The 22,611-nt window shown below is 37.4% G+C and overlaps 1 protein-coding gene across 2 annotated transcripts; it reads right to left on the bottom strand.

Annotated features, from left to right (window-relative positions):
• Positions 1 to 3,527: 3,527 nt before the first annotated feature.
• SYAP1 (synapse associated protein 1) lies at positions 3,528 to 22,576 on the bottom strand. Of its 2 annotated transcripts, XM_059839824.1 has the most exons (9): positions 22,313 to 22,572; positions 19,036 to 19,154; positions 16,677 to 16,743; positions 15,246 to 15,319; positions 14,809 to 14,948; positions 13,104 to 13,249; positions 9,225 to 9,283; positions 8,113 to 8,257; positions 3,528 to 6,658 (listed from the first exon to the last, which is right to left on the bottom strand). In XM_059839824.1, exons 1-9 carry the CDS (start codon positions 22,503 to 22,505, stop codon positions 6,531 to 6,533), a joined length of 1,071 nt encoding a protein of 356 aa, XP_059695807.1. In that variant the 5' UTR covers positions 22,506 to 22,572; the 3' UTR covers positions 3,528 to 6,530. The 2 variants fall into 2 exon arrangements, with proteins under 2 accessions (XP_059695807.1, XP_059695808.1); XM_059839825.1 differs by lacking the exons at positions 8,113 to 8,257; positions 9,225 to 9,283 and having other exon boundaries at positions 22,313 to 22,576.
• Between the last annotated feature and the right edge of the window lie 35 nt (positions 22,577 to 22,611).

Below are 22,611 nucleotides of genomic sequence, written 5' to 3'. Positions count from 1 at the left end.
AGTCAGGAAACTATTTAATTTTGTCCTTTCCTCATGATGATTATGATAATTGCTTCAATTGAAACTTTGAAGAAGGTAAAGACTATCAAAATTTTTCTTGGAACATTTTCTTCCGTGACACTGAGTAGGAGCAGTAATTCTTCCAGTGTTACTTTTCACAGAATAACTAATCAAAAATTAAAATGAAGGCAGGAGGAAAATAGAAAAATACAAACAAATCAAAATCCCAACCCAAATCACCAGGTTTTACAGGACCCTAAAATTCAGTGGTGGCTAGGGGACTTGCCTGGAGTCCATTGTGGACAACACTACAAACATGTACTGGCTGAACATATTATATAGCTACAGATGAAACAAGAAGTTGAGGTACATGTGGAATGAGATGAAGAGAAATACAGAAAATGAAACCAGGATGTGTCAGCTGGGTGGTGCTTTCTTGTATGTGCTTGTTGCATGTCACACCTCACCTCCAGAAAATGACCTCCAAAGGTGAGTTTTGAAGAAAGCTGCTACACACTATTTGGTATATGGAAAACTGCCCCATTAAAATCTGAAAAGAGTGAAGTTTGAAACTTCTTGCTTGACTCAAGAAAGTTAACTTGTGGGACCTACAAAGAAGGCAAAGTCAAGTCCTTCTGTTTTCCTACATCACACATTTCTCAGGTAAATTCAAAATCAATAAAAAGACTTTTCCCCTTCACACATCAATAAATTCTTACCTCACAATACCAGGGAAGTAATGAATTAGTTCTAAAAAGGTGCTGTATTTTTTTATGAATAAGAGCAATAGCCAGTTGCATATTTGTGCAAACATACTTGGCAATAGAATTGGGATGCCAGCTGTCAGGGTAGGAAGGGGAGCTGAGGCCCCAGTGAGGAGGCAAGAGGTTGGTGTGGGGCTCGGGTGAGCCTAGCACTGCTCAGTCCAAAACTGCACCTCTCCTGGCTTACAGCAGCCAGGACTGGGGGCTGACACCCCAGCCAGAAGCTACTCTTGCACTTGTGACTTAAATATGCAGGTGATTTTCTTCTTTCTTGCTTGCTTCCCCAGACCAAGGGGATGCAGACCACTCCCTACTGCAGCCCTTGGCACCTGGCCTCCAAAGCTGGGGTGCTTGCCAGCTCCAGTGGGAACAGTGCAGTGGCTGGGATGGAGAGTTTGCTAGCTGACTCAGGGCAAACATTATTAGTGGTCTTTGTAATTGCTTATAACCATTCTGTTTTCAACATGTGCTCAGACATGTCAGCTGACTACTAAGTACATCCACAGCCAGAGAAACCCAGAGTGGGTTGGATAACAACATTCTTCCACCTGAAAGATCCTTTGCACCAGTATTTTTGCCTGCTTAGGCAATGGTTCCTGCTCTTTCATGAACATGCCCACTAATTTTTTGACACTACATCCCACCATGAGATCGCTGTTTCCACATCCACAGCAAATATCTGTGGAAGCTCCTCTCCACCCCAATAACATCATTGCAGCAGGACCTTTCATCCACCCAACACATGATGGGCTTGAAAATCTTGTTACACATGATACAGGATGAAAGGTGCTGATGATCCAGCACAACCAAAACTGTTTGATGTTCAAATTGCTGGCATCCAAAAGGCACAAGGCCAGCATTAAAGCATTTCTGAAGTAAGTGGGACAAGAAGCTGGGTGTATCAACCCATTCTCTGGCCATTATTTGACTGTGAGGTAAACAGATTTAATTGGGAAGGAGAGGAAATGCAGAAAAGCAGCAGTTATATCTGGCTCTTAAACCTTCACATTTGTGTACGGAAACCATAGCCATGAGAAGAAATAAAGCAACTCCAGAATTAAGGTTTTAAGCACGCAGACAAGTTAAAAAAACCCACTAAGCATAGTTTTCTTTGGAACATCATATATCAAAGAGGGCATCAAATATTTATTCTTCTAATTTTATATACAGCCCTTAACTAGAGGCGTTTTTCTTGTCTTTCCCTACTTTGCCAGAATCACACCGAGACAAAATAACCTATCTGCCTATGCAGTTTTGGGTTAATTATACCTCCCAGGTTTATTTGGAGAGGTTTGTCATAGATTCATGAATTCCTGAATTAGCAAAGGAAAATGTCCCCAACCTGTTCATAATGAAAAGCAGTGTTTTAGGAAACTAAGCAAGTGATTTCATTCTTCACTTCTACAGAGAGTCATCTCATTACAAATGATAGTGTGACAAACTAATGCTAATTATTTTGGTTGCCCTTTGTCTCTCGATGGTATCTAGTTCAAAGTAACAGCTGAAAAGTACATTATAACTTCTTTAATATATTTAGACACTATGATACATGTGGGTTTGCATTTATATGTATGCATGGTCTTGATCTATCTATCTATCTATGGGAAATGCTGGGCTATACTGAGAATAAAACAGAGCCATGCATGACTTCTGATATTTTTGTAGAAACTGTTGTTTTCTCCAATAGTTAACTGTAATATATACAGAAAATATAGCAAGAAATTAATTGACTTACCATTTTGTAAAAAAAAATTAGAATGATGATCTAACACACACAAACAATCCAAATGTTTAAAACAAAGGAGATAAGCTTTGAAAATTAGTATTTTGGAAGGAAAATCTACTAATGGGTAATGTTATTTAAAGCTAGGCCACTGTACTGCTGTTACAGATCTATCACTCAGTTCTTACTGAGACATGAGAGTGTCAGGCCAGAGAATACGTCCTGTAGACTTCTGCTGAACTGAAACCCAGACCATTATCAGGGTGGTAAACAGTTTTGGTTTTTACCTTTTTTATATATTGTCTGCATTCTTTACACATTTATTTGTAGCTTCTTATTGAAGCTTAGCTTCAGCATTTTCCTAGGCAGGAAGACAAAACAAGTTCCAGGATCCCTATGCTATCTTGGTTGTCCTTAGAAACCAAGGTTGAAACCAGCTTTTTGAGACATATTTTTGTAAACAGGGCCTGGTCCCCACTCTACGTGGGGAGAATTTAGAAGGTGCTAGAACTGGGGGGACTACTTCACTGGGTCAGTTGCTAATTGCAGGGCTCTTGTCAGATATGCCAATTTACAAAATCTATAAAAATTGTACCTGCATCATGCAGGGTATGCATCTCTTCCACCAAACCAGCCATGCACCTAAGGGTCCTTCTGTAAAGGTACCCCTTTTTATCACCCTAACTGTGTCTGACTCATATTTTTAGGACCAGAGAAAAAGGCATCAATGGTACGACCACATTCCTGACATAGCCCAGGGACTGAGGGCTGATGCGGCTGCTACTGCTTGGCACTGCACAGAGAAGTAACCAGACACACTTTGCTCCTTTCTATCAATAGGTATTGCAAGGTAAAAGTCAATAATATGTGAGTGGCCAACAGTTCAAGGATGCATCTCACAGTCCAGCAACACACTCCTGCACATAGGGTTATTTAAATGCAGGAGGTTAAAATTGACATCCTGCACTTCAATACTACATACATCACCCCACGGACCACTAAGATCACCAAACAGCAAGGAAAAAAATACTGAGGCAAAAAACGAAAAAAAATTAGAAGTTTACTAGAACAATTCAGGAAACTGAAAGCTTTGATTAACTTTGATAACAGATCATCTCTAAGTGATCACATAAAAACGTAGGGGAACTTTTCACTACACTTTTCTTATTTCCGGATTTTACAATCTTTCCTACTCCTCCAGGACAGATTATTAAATTGTTAAAATTCCACACAGGTATTAACTAATACCAACTGGAATTATAAACTAATAGTTGAAGATGATTGTTCAGTGCACAGAATAAGTGGAGATGCTGGTATCTCAGAGCTATTCTAAGCTAATCGACATGATTCCTGAGTGATCTTTGCCCTGTTTCCCAAAAGTTAATTAAAAAAATCTGCAAGTTTATCTTCCAAGAAAGCTTCTTCTCAATGTTTTGAACAACTGTACTTTCTGTCACACTGTATCCAGAGAATGATGTTATTTACATTCATTTTTGGTTTCATTTTTTCATTGATTTTGTAGCACTGTTTTGCTGGATTTTAGCATCTGTATCATCCCAGTGTTTGGAATGACGCTGTTAAGAAAAGACCAGCACACTCGCTCCTGTTATATACTAATATGACACATTGGGTACAAAGGCATGCAAGATTCACCATGAACATGAAAAGGTCTGCCTGTGCTCCTCCATTGTGGCAAGTGGAATGCAAATACTCTCCCTCTTCCCTTGCACAATAAGAACTGATAGGCACTTGTAGCACTTACCTAAATAAAAGTCATAGGCCAGGCCTGAAAACTGCAGGATTATGGAGAATTTCCTTCAGTTTTCCAGCTTAAAACCAGATACCCAGATTTGAAAATATTAATATGACTTTTGATAAGAGACTTTAAATATCAGCGCTCAAGTCAGATTCAGTCTTGCTACATTATTGTCTTTTTTAAATGCAAATTTAAGTAGTGGGTTGGTTTCTTTTATTTTATAGATATAATTGCTTTTCACAAAAAGGAAAAAATGAATTGTATATGAAGGAGCCATCTTTTATGAGAAATTGAATTTAATAGCTATGACCACTATATAGGTTATGCTTACACGAAAAGAAAGATGAGGCTTGATGTACAAGCCCCATGCAAATAAGGCCATTGTACATCTGAAAACATTAGGAATGATCAGGCTTGTTTTTAAGAAAGCAGACTTTTGGAACAGTGATTTTGGAGCTCTCAGTCATCCAGGGAATATTTGCCACTATCAGAATAGAACTACCCATTTTTTTAGAAGGTGTCACGTCAAACTGTACAGTAGACAGATCCTAATATCTCCAGCTTAAATCTACAGCAGTATTATTTGTCAGGAGTAACCACTGAGCTGTGAATAGACTTATTTTTATAAGTATAACAAATTTAATTTTTGTCATCTTTAATTAATCCCAGATATAAAAGCACCTTAAGTACATATTATTTACCATGACTTACCTCGCATCTGTTAACTAAGTGAAAAAATCTAGAAAAATACAAATTGTGCTTAAAATGGTTTGAAGTTGAGAAAGTGTATGGCAATGAACTAATTTGAGAAGCCAAATGTATGCAGGTTCAAAACAATTCCTTTTCCATAACGAGAAATAGAGAACTTTCTGTCCAAGTTGCTAATGGAGACAATTTAAAATATTCCTTTCTTGCAGTAACAGCAGTGGAAACTACTTAGCTCTTTTCATTTCCCACGGGATGAATATTGACTGAGTAATTACAGCTGTAATCTCTTCAGTCTCTTTACAAAAGTTTTCTGCAGAATTATGTCATTAAGACAGAGCTTACTGTATGTAACATGCCTATAATTCAATTTTGCTTAATGGCCCCGACCTACTTAATTTTACCCCTTTTCCTTTGTATTTGGAAATTCATGAATGCTTTGTCATAGAAGTTTATGAAATAGATGACAAACTGAACATAAAATTTTCATTTTTCTATATATAAAAGGTACTGACTTAATGGTATAACCACAGGAAACATCCAGATGCCTATGAAGAAACAAAAACTTTTTAGAGAAAAAACCCCCTATTTTTACTTTAAATTCTCTGTCTTAAGCACTGTGAAAAAGTGTATTTTTAAAATCTGTGTCTGAAGCATATTTGCTCCTCACTGCCCTCCCTCCAAACAAATGAGCCAATTCTATACATATTTACAGTATTTAATAAAGATGTCCAAACCAGTGGAAGTTTTCACATGAATGTTTCAGCACTTAAAATTAAGAAGAAGCATTTAATTTGCTCTCAGCTAAGACAGTAAAATTAAATGGAAACATAACAGCCTTCTGCAGAAAGAATGCATTAAACCATTTCTCTCTGTGGGGAAAGGCAGTATCTCAATATGATTAACAAACCCAAATTTAATTCAAGCAGTTCCTACCTCTATTAATTTAAATGCTTTAATGTTTGCTGCCTGACTGATAAATGATCACCTTCTTTTGGATTCTGCATTAGTGTGTTTTACCAAATCCTTGAAAGTTATTTGATAGGGTTTTCTATAATTTCTTTGGCTACATACATTAAGGAAGTTAAATACATGTGAAATCTATCAACTATAAGTACCTTAAAAATAGTACACATTTACAGATTATACAGGGATCAGAGTGCAAATATCAAGAGAGAATTGTTTTCAAGGACTAAGTTACTTACAACATCCATTTTTACATCTCAAACAGAAGGCTGTGGACAAAAAAAATTGCAATTCTTAGATTCAGAAATCTCTTGGAAGAGCTTCTTGATCACCTAAAAATGCCTCAAACTGAACCACTGCTTCATGTATGAATGTTATCACTTAATTATAACCTGCAGTATCTGCCTCCTCTTTTTTTTTTTCTTTTGAAGAATATAGAAGTTCAGAAACTGCTCATATAAAGAACAGAAATACTGGTTGTATTCCCATATGGAATTATAATGACTTGAGATTCTTTTATGTCTTCTGAAGATATTTTTGTAAGCAAAATATGAAAGCAGAAATCCATGTCAGTCCTCCAAAAGAGCTTTGGGTTATAGTGATTTTGTGAAAATGTTTAATTTTCTTCTTGCAGCATTTCTTCTATTTCTTTATCCCAGTTTTCATCACGCTTTTCTGATTCTGTCACCACCTCATACTCTTGAAGCTCTTGCTGTAATTCCTTTTCCCAATCAGCAGTTTCTTCTAAAAGAGACAAAGGATGCGTAAGAATTTAACAGATAATATTGTATGTTGCTTATTTATATAGAACTAGATATATATTTGCACTGAATCTCTCTTATATCCTCTAAACTTTATGGACTATTCTCCTTAGAAACAAAAGGAGCTTCAGAAATTTCCCCTTCCTATTGATCACAAATAGAAATCAATTAATATACAATATAATTCCTATATGCATACTATAATAAAGATATGAACAGCAAATACACAGCTAAGTCATTATGAGTGTCCCTTTGCAAGATCATTTTCTACAGTCTTTCACTCTACTTTCAACTGAACCTCCCTGTGCAATTTTAAATTCCCATTAAAAAAATAAAGTTTGTAAAAGTGTGGATATACTGTTATGGAAAAAAGAAATCAAGATCAAATACTGTGGCTGGTTTAAAACAAAAAAGGTACTCTCCTCACCTACATTTGTAGCTAGGCAAGCACATTTAATCAGGGTTAAAGGTAATCATATTTCATACTTCAGGGCAAAAAATTAGTCAGAAGGCATTCCTGTGTTGTTAATCTCTGTTTTAATTAGCTCTGCCTATCATAGGCAAGAGTGTGGGGGAGGAGATGGGCGTTTGGTGTGTTACATGTTGGCTGCACTTCAGCCTGGAGAGGAAGGTATGCAATTCCAGAGTCCAAATCAGCTCAGGCCAGCTGAGATTGCTCTGAACAAGTAACACATTAATGACCTATTAAAACACTCTAATTGAAGAACTAGATGCAAGAAAATCCAAAGCACATTCTAAGAAAATTCTGCAAATTTTGTGATAAGAATCTGCATATACAAGTGTTGTCAGAGTAAATTATCTATGGCCAGAGTCACATCATCACAGACTGTTTTTATGCTCTTTACACTGATACTAGTTCTTCTGAATTATTTTAATTAATAAGCTCCACTTAATTTCTTATCATCATTCTCAAACTATTTGTTAAATTTTAAGTGTTCCAAATGCATAAAAACCTTTATAGGCAGAGGCCTCTTGGAGCTCATAGTCTGGTGCAAATGTTGCCTTTTTAGCTGGTGCCAAAAGAAGAAAATAGAGCCTGACTTTCAAATACTGTACTTTACCTACAAGGATGTCAATTAAAGAAAATAATTCATATGCAGAAGAACCTATGAAAGAGAAAGGAGGAGATAAAAAGAAAAAAATACCCCACACTCACTTTCATCAGAGTGACCTAAAACTGTTAGGTTCTTTGGATTTAAACCCCTCACAGTTAACATTCTGTGTAAGATGTGGTTTGACCATGGTGAAAATTATCATTAATTTCTGTAATATCTCACTGAAAGTTGTTTCATACACTTTTGAAAAAATGTTCACAGATCTACTTTTCTAAATTGAATTACAACCTTTCTTTTTTCTTTTAAATCAATTTGTCTTAGAATTGCTCTACGTAAGAAACAGAGGTAATAGTAGCTTTACCTTCTACTACGGAAGTCTCTTTCTTTTTGTCTAGCACTAGTTGTTCCATTTCTTTTCTTAGATCTTCTTGATTCAGATTACAGGTATCAAAAGCATCACTCACAAATTCTGATACACCTGGACTTGTGGAAATCTCTTCCTCATCCTGCAACAAGACACTTCAGTACAAACTTCTCCAAACAGGGTAAAAAAAGTCACCAATATGTACTTTCACTCATGTGACTGCTTTAAACTAGAGTTGTCAAAACCCAAACACATTACTCTCACCCAAATGCATTACTCTCACAACTATTTTTCTTTACTGGCTACTTTTCCTTACAAGTATTTTTGCGCGAACAAAAATGTTAGATAGTTGTACTGAAAATGATTTGTTTTACATTCTAGGCTGTCTTTTTGTGTTGTCTTAATTTTAATTTTACTCTTCAGAAACAATAATAAACTCCTGAGTAGTTTAGAACAGGACCTAAATGTTAAAAATTTGACCACAAATCAGTAACATCAAAGTAAGATTAGGAGGCAACTGTTCTTCAGAAATCTTTGCCCGCTGCATATTATTGGCAAGTGAATGCACATCTCTGCTTCTGCCAAGAGTGTTCTCTGGCACCAATTTTACAATCCAGAAATAAACAAAGGTCATTTTGTGTCTAAGGTAAAGGCTTTTGCAGTACCAAGCAAAAGTGAAATAGAACAGTGTTGCTATTGCAATGCATCATTTACATTCCTTATACTTCAGCCTGACCACTGCTTGAAGAGTTGTACAGAACATGGCACACAAATATATTTTTATGAAGGTACTGCTCATGTCTTGATGCAATGCTAACCTTCTATTCCAAACGTTTTGGAAATTTCACTCTTGACAGTAAAGTCACATCATAATGTGCAGGATACTAAGGAAAACATTCTTTAGAGAAACTACTGTTTCTGCTACTAAAAATGAGTTTCAAGATTATATGCTGAAAATTAATATCACAGCAAAACAGCAGCAGGTTAGGGCTGTCAGATACTATATTATTATGGTTTCATAGCAGAACTTACTCAAAAAGATGCATAATTACTTATTAAGGAATAGCTTCACATACTAAATCCCAAATAAAATATAACAGCATTTTTACCTCTTGTGATTTTATTTGAGGCTTTATTGTAACAGGTGGTGTTTTTGGCCGTACTGTTTCTATTAAGGGAAAAAAAAAAAAGGTAGATAACATTTAAATATTTAAAAATCTAATTTAATTTGCATAGCTGTTAAGTATACAAGGAAATACTGTATTTTAAGGAATCCTTGTGGTTAAAGGCTGAATTTAGCTACTGGTGAACCATTTTCAAAAACAAAGTGAAACAATTTTCTATTCCTTACTAAGACAAATTTAGCAAGCCATTTCCTCATTATGGCTCCAAACTTAATAGACAGGATCCCTCTGACCCTCAAAATTACATCCCAAGATCTTTAAAGTTACAAGTGCATAAACTTAAAAACTTTTAAGTTGAAAACTTAAACTCATAAAATCCAGTCAGTGTCTATCACAGAAGTTTTCAAACTCCCCTGGCTGGGTTCTACTGCTGACATGGGTGCCAGTTAGCTCTTGAGCAGACCAGACTGCACACGTACTATGCACACCCCTAAGGGCACAAGGGAACAGTGTTCTGCAGCCTTACCTTTCACACAGGCAAAGGAAGTCACTGAGAAACAAACCCTAGAAGCTGGTCTCAATTTCCTAAGAAAACTTGATGTGTATTCTGTATTTAGAGCATGGTGCTAGGAAGACAATGACTGTTTACAAGCAAGGCTAGATCTTGTCCCTGGCAGGTAAAGGAACATCCCAGCTTTTTCCCTCATGCAACTCTCAGGGGAGAGGAGTTACAATGAAGAGCCAGGTGGCTGCAAGAACAGTTTACATTCAGGGGAAACTGTTGTAGTAGTCAAGTGCTTGCTTAGCAGTTCTCCCTGCTTAAACATGCAAAGCAGCTCTGAGCTTGCAGCTCTGCTTTCTACAGGGTGCTCAGCTGGATCCTTCCTGCTAACTCAGCAATTTCTCATTCTTTGTGTTTAATTTTTAAAATTAAGGTCAGTTTTAATTAAAATCATTCCCTAATTGGTAGCTGTCCTGCTTTTATAGCTCATCTACTCAATGCCTACTGCTCTGTCTCATCTTCTCTCTTTCTTCCACTTTCCTATCTCCAGAGGATCTCTCACTGCACCCAACAGTGCAGCCAAAGAGGCTCCAGCATTCTCTGCTTGGGGAAGCTCTAGGACATGGCAGTAATTGTTTGCTGCTCAAGAGAGGTGCCTCAGACCCCACCTGCTGCTCTTGTGCAGGTGGGACACAGCTGCTCTGCCCTGGGCCATGCCCCCATCAGGTGTGACTGACGTATCATTCTGGCAGTGTGCTCTCATCCCAAGGTGACTTACTCCCTAACTACAGAGCTATTAATACCTAGAGAAGGGCTGGAATTTGGCATTTTGTTATAGATCTTATATAGCTTTTACAGTAGAACATGGAATTTCTTCCATTTGTCTCTTTTCCTTTCCGATCAACCACGCTTATTTAACTTTCTGAAAATAGCAGCTAAGGAGGAGACACAGAAATGGAAGGCTAACAATTCTATTTTATAGACACTCAGCTTTCTGAAGAAACCCTGAACATTATGAACTACCAACAGGCAATTACTTCCAGTTTTAGCCTCCAATTAGGGAATCCAAATTTCAAAAAGGTTACTTAAACCAAAAATAACATGTATGATTCAGAGCTTCCCAAATCTATGCAATTTCTGAGTCAAACAAAAACATGCATTTACTACAGTCTGGTAAATGTATCTTTGCCATTACAGAACATGCAGTTATTAGTAACTCTATCTGCATATCCCATACTGATGGTTTGAACTGTAGGCCAAAGACAATAGAGCTTTTGGGTTTTTCTTGAATGAAGACATGTTTTGCTTTAGTGACAATGGGAATTTTACTAGAATCCAGCAACTTTCACTTTGAATGGTACTTTCCAAGGGTTTGGATGACTCAAACATAATGTTTTTGTTGTTCAATAGGATCAGATGCAGTCTCTCCTGTAAAGCTGAGACACATCAGTCAAAGCAGCCATAGTTTTGGCCAGTAAACAACTGTCCTGAGTAAAAGCAGTAGGAACTGGTGCCTCTTGGTCTACAGTATATTCTGGAGTCGCCTGATCTGTCAGCATTGCTTGGATGATGATGCTACAAGACAGGCTACTACAGAATCTACTCAGAGAAAACTATTTTTTCCACTCTACATGGGGACATTGCCTAGGCTGACACAGGCACACTCCAAACAAAACCTATGAGAAGCATGAGACAAACTGACAACAAAGGCACATAGGCAACATGGAAGCCCAGCTTCGTAATTCCACCTGTAGCCTCCCCTTCACCCCAAGGTTCTGTTCCTTGGATGGGCAGCTAAGGTGTGACTGAGTAACGTCAGTTCAGACTGTGCAGAAGATTACTTAAGCTGTGCAAAAGACCTGTGAAAAAGTCTGTAAAATACTAAGAAAGGTGACTCAAGAGGAAAAATACCTATATGGAAAGATATATTCAAAGAGGAGGAAAAAGAAGTTAACTTGGCAGCAATTACCTGACTGAAAGTCAGGCCAGCAATGTCAACAGACATCAGTATTACTGGAACTCATGGATGACAATTCATTGGTATTTGGCATATGAGAACCATTCCAAGGTGCAGAAAAGGCTTTCGCCTTCTGCCCAGTGCCTACCCAGCCTGCCAAGATCCTTCAGGTGTCTTACTGGGGTGGTGAATGAGCTCCTGGTTATCTTTTGTGTTTCTGCCAGTAATTACCTGCTTTATACTCTTTAAGCCACAGATATTCCTGCTTGCAGAATGTGTTAGCATGCAAAGAGATCCAGTGGTTTGTAAGAGGGTCAGTAAGAATCACCTGTAGAAACTGATCAATGTAACTGAAGACACCTTAGTTGAAGCAGCTTTTTCATCTCAAGGTTGAATCCCAGGTAGCCTCCCGACCCCCTTTTTTTCTGTTTCCACAATACATTATGGGCCTTTGCACACCCTGCACTGTACCACCACAGTAGTTCTACCCCTGTATCACTCACTAACTTCTGTTTGGCCTGAGGGATGAGCAAAAGCCAAGAACAATCCATATGCCAGCTGGCTGGGTTGGCTAGTACCTATTGTCTGATCAAGTGAACCAAAGTTATCTCCTACTTCTTTCTGACAAGTCAAAAATCACATCTAAGACCACTAATAGTCAAGAGCTGTCATAAGCCAAATACAACATTTCTCCTCTTGAGACTTCCTCTCTTCTGACAAAGTTGGCTGAAACTGGAAAACAGCTTAAAAGCACCAGGAGCCTCCTCTTCCCCAATTACACAAAGACACCAAGTGTGGTGAGAGAAGCCCTGATTCAACAAGCAATCCAGGATAAAAATGTGATGGCACCTGGTGTATACAGTGAACATTTGTTGATGCCTAATGATTTTTAGCTTTTTTAACATAATTGTAGCTTTGTACATTTTTAATATACAGCTGTATAGTTTCTAGCACTTTCTCACACTTTAGAACAGTAGTTACCCTTTCTCATATATTATGTCACATTCTTAAAATTCTGTTTGGTCAAGAAAAAGAGTTTCTACAAGGACATCCTGGTTTGCACTAGCACCTGGGCTAAAATAATAAGATACTTTGTAGATATAACACCACATAGGGCTAAGAATCCTTGAAGGGGCTCCAATGGGGCTGATCCAAGGGTGGGTTACAGGGCAACTGTTCTCCAATTGGATGTACTTGCTAGACATGCTAATTAATTAAACTTATAAAAATTGTGAAAATTTGATGCTGCACATGCATATAGGTATTATATGTGCAACTGAAAGCTTTCATTAAAGGACTGCTCTTTATGTTATCAATTTTAGTATTTGAAAATTTTTTCTTCTGATTTTAGACAACAGGGTTACACTAAGTTAATGAACTGTGCTAAAACAAGTGTTTCCCATACCTTTCAGTTCACTGTCCCCTTCTCTGCCTTTGCCCTCCTCCTTTCCTGCTGCTTGCTGTTGAGCTGCAAGTGCTGTGAGTTGTGCAGACTGTTTAATTAGGGACACCCTGTAGAAATAATTTCTCCAGAATACCTCCTCCTTTACACTAGAGAGAACAAACAGATTTTGATTATTACATTTGGAATATGGTTCCTTTCACCATCTAGCTGTGAAATAAAATTAAATATGCAGAGAGGTGGAATAGACATAGCTGATATTTAAGTAAAATCTTAAAAAAGAAATTTTAACACATTCTAAGAAGTCTATCATTTAGAAGTTCCTGATCTCTCACAAGACATTTGCAATTGACTTGAACCTACAATAGTAATGTTATAATTCTTGAAAAAGCTTAACAATAGGCAGTAATACATGGTATGGAAAAATATTATGCTGTTCCATCTCTCCTGACAAATTATGCAAACAAACCCAACAAGCCAAATGACCCCGTTCTCTTCCCCTCTAAGCCAAACACTCTTATTACTGTCAAACTATAATTGTCTACATCTTCCCTAGACAGGTGGAACTGGAACATCTGTGGTGGCAGAAGCCAATCCTAGACTGCAGCAGTACTATTTCACTACCTGCACATCTTTTAGCACATCTACAGATCCTACAGTAACCAGAAACTGCCATCTTGGAAATAACTAGCTCTGGTAAGTGGCAGACTATCCCCTGCCTCAGGTAACATTTCCCCCTGAAATTCCTCTAGCAAGAAAGAAAAGACCCAACAACCTCACAGGAAACAGAAGGCAGAAATGGCAAGATCTGTGGGGAGGAACTTGTGTAGCCTGTCAAAGAAGTTACCTTCACACCTATTCAGGCACACAGTGACTGAGACTAAGAACAGGCAAAAAAAATATTAAGCAATGTGGTAGAAAAGGCAAGGATAGCATGACCAGAGGCTGAAGACAATATGGGAGTTTGAGAGAATACGGGCAGATCTTCAGAACTGACAACAAAGAAGAAGGTAAACAGAATGAGGAGCTAGGAAGGTTTATAAAAGGAGGAGATTTAAGACAGAAAATGTCATAAGGAAAGATGTTCTTTCTGTTTTCATCTCTAAACAAGGAGACTAACGTAGGAATTCCCACTTAAATAGAAAACTGAGTTGAGAAATAAGCATTAGGAACAGAGTCTGGGACTGGACAAGGAATAACAGCTCCAGAATAAAGCTCTGAAACACAGAGCTTTTCCCATTTCCTAACCAAATCCAGTTTTTCTCGCTTGCGTTGCTGTTTTTTTGTGACACATTCTATTACCATTTCTCCAGGGGCGGTCTCTGACTATCTGTAATCACCTGTCTGGGATGTCAGTTACACCAACACATCTGAACATCTTGATTGTTGCCTTTACCTTTCTTTGGCAGAAAAAAAAAACTCATAAAATTTAGCACACTGGACATAGTAATACTGAGGATCTCTCCCACACTTAAGTCAACAGGTCCTTACTAGTTCTGTCTCACAGATACACTTTTTTTCTTACCTCAAATTGCTAAACTGAAACACACGTGTGATACTGCATGTCTTAGGCACTAGCATAAAAATATATGTACACATTGGAAGAACATAAAGAACTGAAGGAAGTGAAATGAACAAAGAGTAATTTATGAGTATTTACAGACACATTAAAAGCATGATGGTACAGTTACCAGAAGAAATTACTTACTGTTTGGGAACAAGGTCAAACCTCATCCTATTGAGAAGCTCATCTTCTTGTAACATGACCAGTGCAACAGGGTACATTTGATCAAAGTCAAAATGAAACTGCACACCCGCTGGAGGATCCCGCAGAAAATTCCGTTTATCCTTTGAAGAACATATTTATAGCCATTAAATGATATCAGAAAAAGTACACCATATTTCACACACAAGAGCAGCAAAGCAATCTGTAAAGCCTTTATAAAAATAAAACACATATTGAGAATCTACTTAGGTTCAAGTTGAAAATGATAGAGCTATTTACTCTAGTACATTATTTATGTGGTGAAAGACATATTAAAAGTATCTTGAAAACACATAATTTAATAAACTTACTTAAAAAACCCAGTAGTTTAAATTTCTCCACGAGAAAATTTCAAATCTTACAGGAAATTAAATACTTACTGCTGATAAAGCCAGTATTTGTTGTTGAATTGTCTCTTCTTCATTGCTGTCTACCCAGGGAGGCACTGCTGCTTCTAGTATTGAAAGGAAGAAGATAATTGCATGTATATTACTAGAAAAAACCCCACTCCAAATAACAGACCTTATATAAGGTAACAGTGTCACAAAAGTAAGCAGAGTTACACCAGTAGGCCAAGTCATTGTGTCTTTTTCCTAAACTAAGTACCTGGCGTAAGAGAGGAACCCTAGGAATAGATCTTTGCTTATCAGAGGTTAAAAAAAACCAAAACAAATCAACAACTAAATAGTTGCTGATCTCTGTAATTGTAAGAATAAATCTGTGGGGATTTCTTTGCAGCATGCACCAGTCAGAATTTGGTGCTTCTTAGTATAAGCTTCTGAAGTAGTGCTGTATAACTGGTTAAGGTGCCTGCAAAAAGTATTCCCAGATCCACTTAAAATGTGTAAACTTTGTCTAAATTAAGTTTGCAAAGTAACTTACACCCAGAAGACACCAATTCTTTAACAATGGAGAAAAATGTTATAAATTTGTTATGAATTACAACCTGTTGTACACTGAGTAAGCCTAGTCCAGTTCAGCTGGTCTATTGCTGATACTTTCAAAATAGTTCTCTGGGCTGTACAGAGAGGAAAATAAACTATTGTAGCTGTATAGATATTTATCAATCTCTTCACTGCCAATGCAAATTCAGCCTGCAGAGACAATTTGATGCATCTGTAGCAGATAAATAATTCCTGTGCCCTTAAACTAACAGCACTTATTTGCCTGTGCAGCTGATACCAGCAAGATCTTTCACCCACATGGATCCACATGAGATGCTGATGCTTCTTTCAGTCAGACCATCTGTCACTCCTCCTTTGGCCAATCTAGCTACCTATTTTCATTAAGCTTTTAGAAATATACTAAGAGAATCCCAAGTTTACTAACAGACAAAAAGACAGAAATACCAGCAACACAATCCCATAAACAATCTTGCAAGAAGAAACCGGACTAACATACTAACTAAAAACACCATGAAAAATTTTATCACAATCCATTAAAACCAGCTCATTTTAAAGATTAACAGAGACACTACATACTCAAACTGTCAGAAATTATTGTATTCAGGTAACACATTAAAAAAATAAAATTCAATGTGAGAAAACAACTTAGCTAGCATGGTGATCTTTGAGATTATTTCACAAAGCAGAATTTGGTTAAAAAGCAAATCTAAACCACCTACATAATGTAACATTAACCTCACTTAAAAATATAATCTTCCTATTCCACCACATGCATTAAGCCCTGTAATGATGCATTTCATTAAATAGTATTTTGATAGATTAGTTTTACATACAGCTCAATTATCCAGCTTTCAGCAAGGTTTCATTTATGTGATGTTAAACATCATCAAAAAAAGCATACATTACCTGATTTTTTGGTTTGCTGCTCTTGGACAAATTTCTTCTGTTCCTTCTGAAAATCTCCAATAATTGTCTAAAATAAAAATTAGGGAACCACAATTTTAAAAAAATTAAAAATCACTCTTCTTGTTTTATGTTCAGTCAGAAAGTGCTTTCAAATACAGTGCATAGTCTTATATCTGTGGTGGCCCTTCCTGTTAGTTAAAGGTGTTTCGTGTCAATCATACATGTCCTTTTACTGAAACATTTGATTTTGCATTTAATACTATTGTGTATACTTTCAAAATTATATTTATAGTTTTATCAATTTCAGGGGAAAAGGAAAAATATAAGGAAAATCTTAGCTGATAATTTGAACATTGGCATACTATGCATATCCACTTACTGGCTCACTGTATAAAACAGAGCCAATGCAAACTGTTTAGACTTATTTAAACTTGTTTTTAAAGCACTAACACTTTGAAATACTCTTGGCCTTACAGAAGTTTTAAGAGTTGCCTAAGAAATATATCCATGGCAAGAAACTGGACTTTCAAAATTGTAAAGTTGAATTTCAGAACACCTGCTTAGCTGAAACAAAATAACTTCTCCCCTTTTATTGTTGAAAAATTTTCATTTAAAAAAATCATATTTAGAAATAGTCTATATTGAATTTAGAATTTTAAAAATGGAGAAGGGTCTCAGGATTCGGTATGCCATAATCTAGAACTAACAATGCAAATGTTCTCTCCTTAAAAGCAGAGGCAAAAAAGATGAAGCTAGAAATGAATACTTAAACCACTCACAAAAATATAACTTTTATGTGGTGAGGTCTATGGATTAACAAGTTGCCAAAATGTATAGAAGTCTTCAAGCTAAATCCTGATAAATTCCTTATTTTTTTTTTCCTTCAGTGACCCAGTATTTCAGTTTAAGATTACTATCACTGAGGGAACTATAGCAGTGTCAGTTATACAAACAGATTATTGCATTTCCTTCTGGTTTAAAGTTGTGTTAATTTTTTCTGCTTATGGAATAAAATAATTTATATGGTATAAGGAGAAAGCTTTATGATGATACAGGTATAATCCTGTTTCTCCTGTATGTAATACCGATTAATCGAAACAGGGAATTCATATTCCTCTAAAACATTTAGAAAAAAGAAAATGGTATTTTTGGCATAAAATATACTGTAGGTACTTGGCTACAGTTTCTTAGGAGCATTATTAGTGTATTAAATTAACAAATAACCTTGTTAATTGATTTTTCCCCTTTGATGTAGATCAAAATTACATTAGACTCTGATATTACCATAGAAGGAAATAGATCTTTGCTATTATTATATAGACAAGTGTCTATGAAATCTGAAGACAAAATGTAAAATGTGATCACAATAGAAATTAATTTGATGTCATTTGATGGAAGGCAACCTGAAAAATAATTATATCAAGAAATAGGATTCTGTTGTATTAAAAAAATAAACAGGCAATGCTGTAGTTCCCTAGAAGGGCTGTCTGAGAGACAGGAGCAGGAAAAGGGGTTTGCTGTGTCAGACACTCCTGGATGCACAGTCCTACTACTTCTGGGATGGTTTTGACCAGTTACCTTTCCCTTCCCAGATACTCTCAATAGCAAACACAGAACACTTCATGGCACTTATTGCTGCCTTATTCTTTTTTCTTTTCCTTCTGCCAGGTTTGTGGCTTGAAGCACTGGAAGAACACTTGCTGGCACAAGTTAAGCAACTGGAACTGACAGACAGGAACAGAGAAGGCAAGAAGAGGGCAGGGTCAGGGTGGGGAAAAGAACAGGATGGTAACAAAGTGTTTCATAAGCTCACTGGTTCTTATGGAGTTGTATCTGCATACCCTTAGGGTCCTACGTTACAATATATACAATGCCAAGCTAATTTTGACTTCTGCCTTTAAGATGCAAGCTACCTCATTCCTTTTTCCAACTAAATAAGCTGTTTTATTTAAGGCAATAAAGAAATCAGTCCAGGCAAAAAGAAATCAGTCCAGACATGTTGGGACAGACATTCCCCAACTGCCTGTCTCAAATTCTTCCAGCCCTTCCACCTACATTAGCATTTTTCATATTTTCTTCTGGTCTTTTTCCAGTCTATCAATATCCTGAAGGAACTGAACAAACACGGGTGCAGCACTGAGAAAAGCAGGGTGACCATTTTTTGGAAACTCTACCACGCAGACATTTCAGTCACATTTCACTCACATCACTCATCATGACAAGAGATGGATAGTATCTCTTGAAAGACATATTATCCAAAGACAGCTTAAAGAAATGTTATCAAATGCCAGATTTGCCACATGTTGTAACAATGGTAAGCAAATAGATCTTTCAGATCAACTGTCTAGAAATAAATTACCTTATCGATGATACTGTCAATTTTTCCTTCTTCCACAGACTTCTTTATCGTCTGTGCTGTTTCAGCAACAGATTCAGATATCTTTTTTGTAGCAGCAGAGGCAAAATTGAAGAGGTAACCTTTCACAGACAAAAAAACAAAGACCTGAGAATAGATTTCTTTACATCCACTTCTCTTTCTACATTTATTTTATCTTCTCTAGATGTTTGGATACTTACTTAAAAGTTTCTTTCAAAATAACTTAACCCAGCTTCTGGCCTACAAAAAAACTCCTAAAATTCTATTTATCCTTTTCTAGTTTATATTCTTCAATGATAATGATGATGATGATCACAACTTTCTGTAAATCAAATATTTATACACGAACCTTGTTTACTAAATCAAACATTGCTAATGGTCCTTAAAATACTCCTTTCCAATGAGTTTTCTGAAGCAACGTGTCTTTCCTGATTTCATTTAAGTATTTTGGAGACATTAAGCCATAAAGTAACTTAGCCACAGTATTAAAACAGAATTATATTTTTTCAAGAAATTCAACATGCACAATAAAGTCTAATAAACCGAGGCAGCAAATCCATGAAAAATCTCAGGCAGCTAACACCTCCTTTAAAAGTTTTAGCATAAAAGCTTGCTCTTGATGTTTGCCCTTACCTATTTTGAGAAAAGCACTGTGACCCTGTTCACTGATATTTCTGAGCCATATTTTCTGAAAACATTCAGTCTCAGAACTGCTATGAAGACTATTCTCAAAGACTCATTCTTTGTATTAGCAGCGCTGAAGTGAAGAGAGGTGGCAAGGAAAGAACTACATACACACAGCATGACCATCTGCACTGTATTTTCTATTTTAATTAAGGAGAACAAACTTGCAAGAAGCAAGATGTACATCTTAAACCCTCAGAAACATCAAGTACCAGCTTATAGACAAGTGATTTTAAGACATTGGTACTATTTCTCAGCTAGCATGATGTCACAAGCACTTAATTATATATGAATGGCTGCATTCCAACTGCAGTACCTCAGTTCCAGTACATACATTGTGTCAGTGTCACAGGAAATAAAATACTTGCAGAGGGATCTAGATTGGAACTTCTAGGGAAACATCAATGGCATGAAATTCAACAAGAATAAATGCTGGATTCTGCATGTGGGATCAATATAAATTGAGAGAGGAGTGTCTGGAGAACAGCCCTGCAGAAAGAGATCTGGAGGTGCTGCTTGGTAGTCAGCTCAAAAGAAGTCACATATTTCAATTACTCCAGAAAATCACCTTTGACTTTTATACAGGGGGTTGTCAAAAAATCAACCAACCAACCAAAAAAAAAAAAATCCCCCAAACAAACAAATCCCACCAAAACCCAGGTCTTTTGTTCCAAACAAAAGACCAGGCTCCTTCTCAAGAACTCTCAAAAAATCCAGCTTCCCTATGGGTAAGAAATGTAAAAAATAATCTTATAATAAAAAAAAAAAATTAAAAAATTGAAAAAGTTTCTTTAACACACAGTTGTTAGCCACCAGTAGAATGAATTACTTTGGAACACTGATGTCATCTCTTGGAAAGCTGACTATTTCTCTGTGGTGGATAAAATGCGCTTTTGCAATGATATCAGCAAATCAATACCAAAATATGCAGAGGTCTAGCCAAGCCTTAAGACAATTTTTTTAATGTAACTTTCACTTACAAGTTACAGAATGGTGCTAACCAAACATCCTTCAAGTACTTACTATAATCTTTTATACCTGTTATCAGGCATTTATAACCCATCACATGATACAGGTATAAAAAAAGGTTAAGTTCTACATTTTAGACATAGACACATATATTATTCCCTTTATAAGAGCAGAGGAAGCAGCAACCTACTGGACTGCTTACTCCCTACCAGCTTTTATTGGCTGTTTCATGTATCCCTGGAACCTCTCCTCTATGCAATTGTTTTAGGTGCAAAATGTGCAGAGGCATTTGCTGTCTGGTGACATTCTGGCCTTATTGCACAAGGTGGTTTTGGCCACCCCTGGAACTATGCTGAAGAGCAAAATGCTTTTTACTTCCATTAAGGGCAAATATTCTTTTGGACTAAGGTACTTATAAAACTGCAGAGGGGGTGGTACTTAGCCTTAGAAAAATAGAATTTGTGGTGGAAAATAACACTTTCAAATTACTAAGAAACCCATCTTCCATCTTTCAAGTATTAAGAATATGTATCTAGCAATACTTCTATTATTAGTTAACATTGGCAAAACGCTCATAATTTCTGTAATTACATGATAATGAGCAGAAATAATCTCTATAAGGCTTCAGTTTTACCAGTAAAATTCTTTATCTGCCAGGACATTCTTTTTACACAGCTACCCAGGCTGTTGGCCATGCAGAAGTTTCTAGGATTATGTGCTAAAATAGCAAGAAAGGCTTTCCACCACAATCTATTCTGGTGTCACAGACAATGGACCCACTGACCACTAAACCACAATTTCATTTACAGAGCAAGTTATGGGATGGACCTTTATATAGATAATAGTCAATACTTTTTCTTCCCCAGAAACTTTATCCTTCCTGAACTATCAGAGCAATTTGCAGATTAGAACAATCAGAGTCAGCAGCAGGCTAGTATCAATTTACCACAACAAGACAGGTATTTGACCAAACTACACAGACTAAACTGCTGCAGTTCTGGTTGCCCAAGACAATGGACAGTAAAGATTAACCTCTCAGATGATACTGATTCAGAATTTCAAAGCATCAATTTTAAAATTCCTTCCTTAAAAAAATCTTTAGTAATGAGTATAGGTCTATACTATTGATTAATTTAATCCAAGAATTCACTGCTACAGTAAAGCAGGAATTTTACTTATAGCAAGTTACAGCTTTCCCCATCCCCGGCAGCGTTCAAGGCCAGGCGGGATGGGGCTTTAAGCCTGGTCTAGCAAAAGGCGTCCCTGCCCACAGCAGGGTTGGAATGCGATTATTTTCAAGGTCCTTTCTAAGCCAAACCATTCTGTGATTCTAAGACTGCAGGCATGCTCAACAAAATCTTCAAGCTCCCTTATTTTCCTATGAAAAAAACCACAAATGCCCACACTGCAATCCACGTAGTACATTATTCTACGCAGACAGATTTACTCTCTCTGCACACAGACCTCTATTCTGTGCCAACAGAATAGATACTTAAGAAACGCTGCTCCTTCAAAAACAGCTCTGAAAGAGGCGATAATCCAAAGGCATTTTGCAGCCTTGTTTCCTTAGCTCATATTTGAAAGCCGGCACCCCCGACACACTCACTGCCAAATCCCTTGGCCTGGCTGAGCAGCGCCTCCGAGTCCCCCTGCAGCTCGCCCTGCTCCTGCCCGGCCGGCCCTGCCTCCTCTTCCTCCTCATGCTCCTGCTCCGCGGGGCCGCTCCTCTTGCCGGCGGGCAGCAGCTGCTCCTCGCCTGCCCGCTCCAGCCCCAGCCAGCTGCCCAGGCCGCGCAACATGGCTCAGGGGCGGCGGCCGCGCTCGGGCCGGGCCGGCGCTGCTGCGGAACGGCGGCGGCCGCTGCGCGCTGCTTCCCTTCCGCGTGCGCCACTTCCGCCGGGAGGA

The sequence above is a fragment of the Haemorhous mexicanus genome, chromosome 2, assembly GCF_027477595.1.
Source record: "Haemorhous mexicanus isolate bHaeMex1 chromosome 2, bHaeMex1.pri, whole genome shotgun sequence".
Taxonomy (NCBI): Eukaryota; Metazoa; Chordata; class Aves; order Passeriformes; family Fringillidae; genus Haemorhous; species Haemorhous mexicanus.
This window is presented reverse-complemented; position numbering and strand designations above follow the sequence as displayed.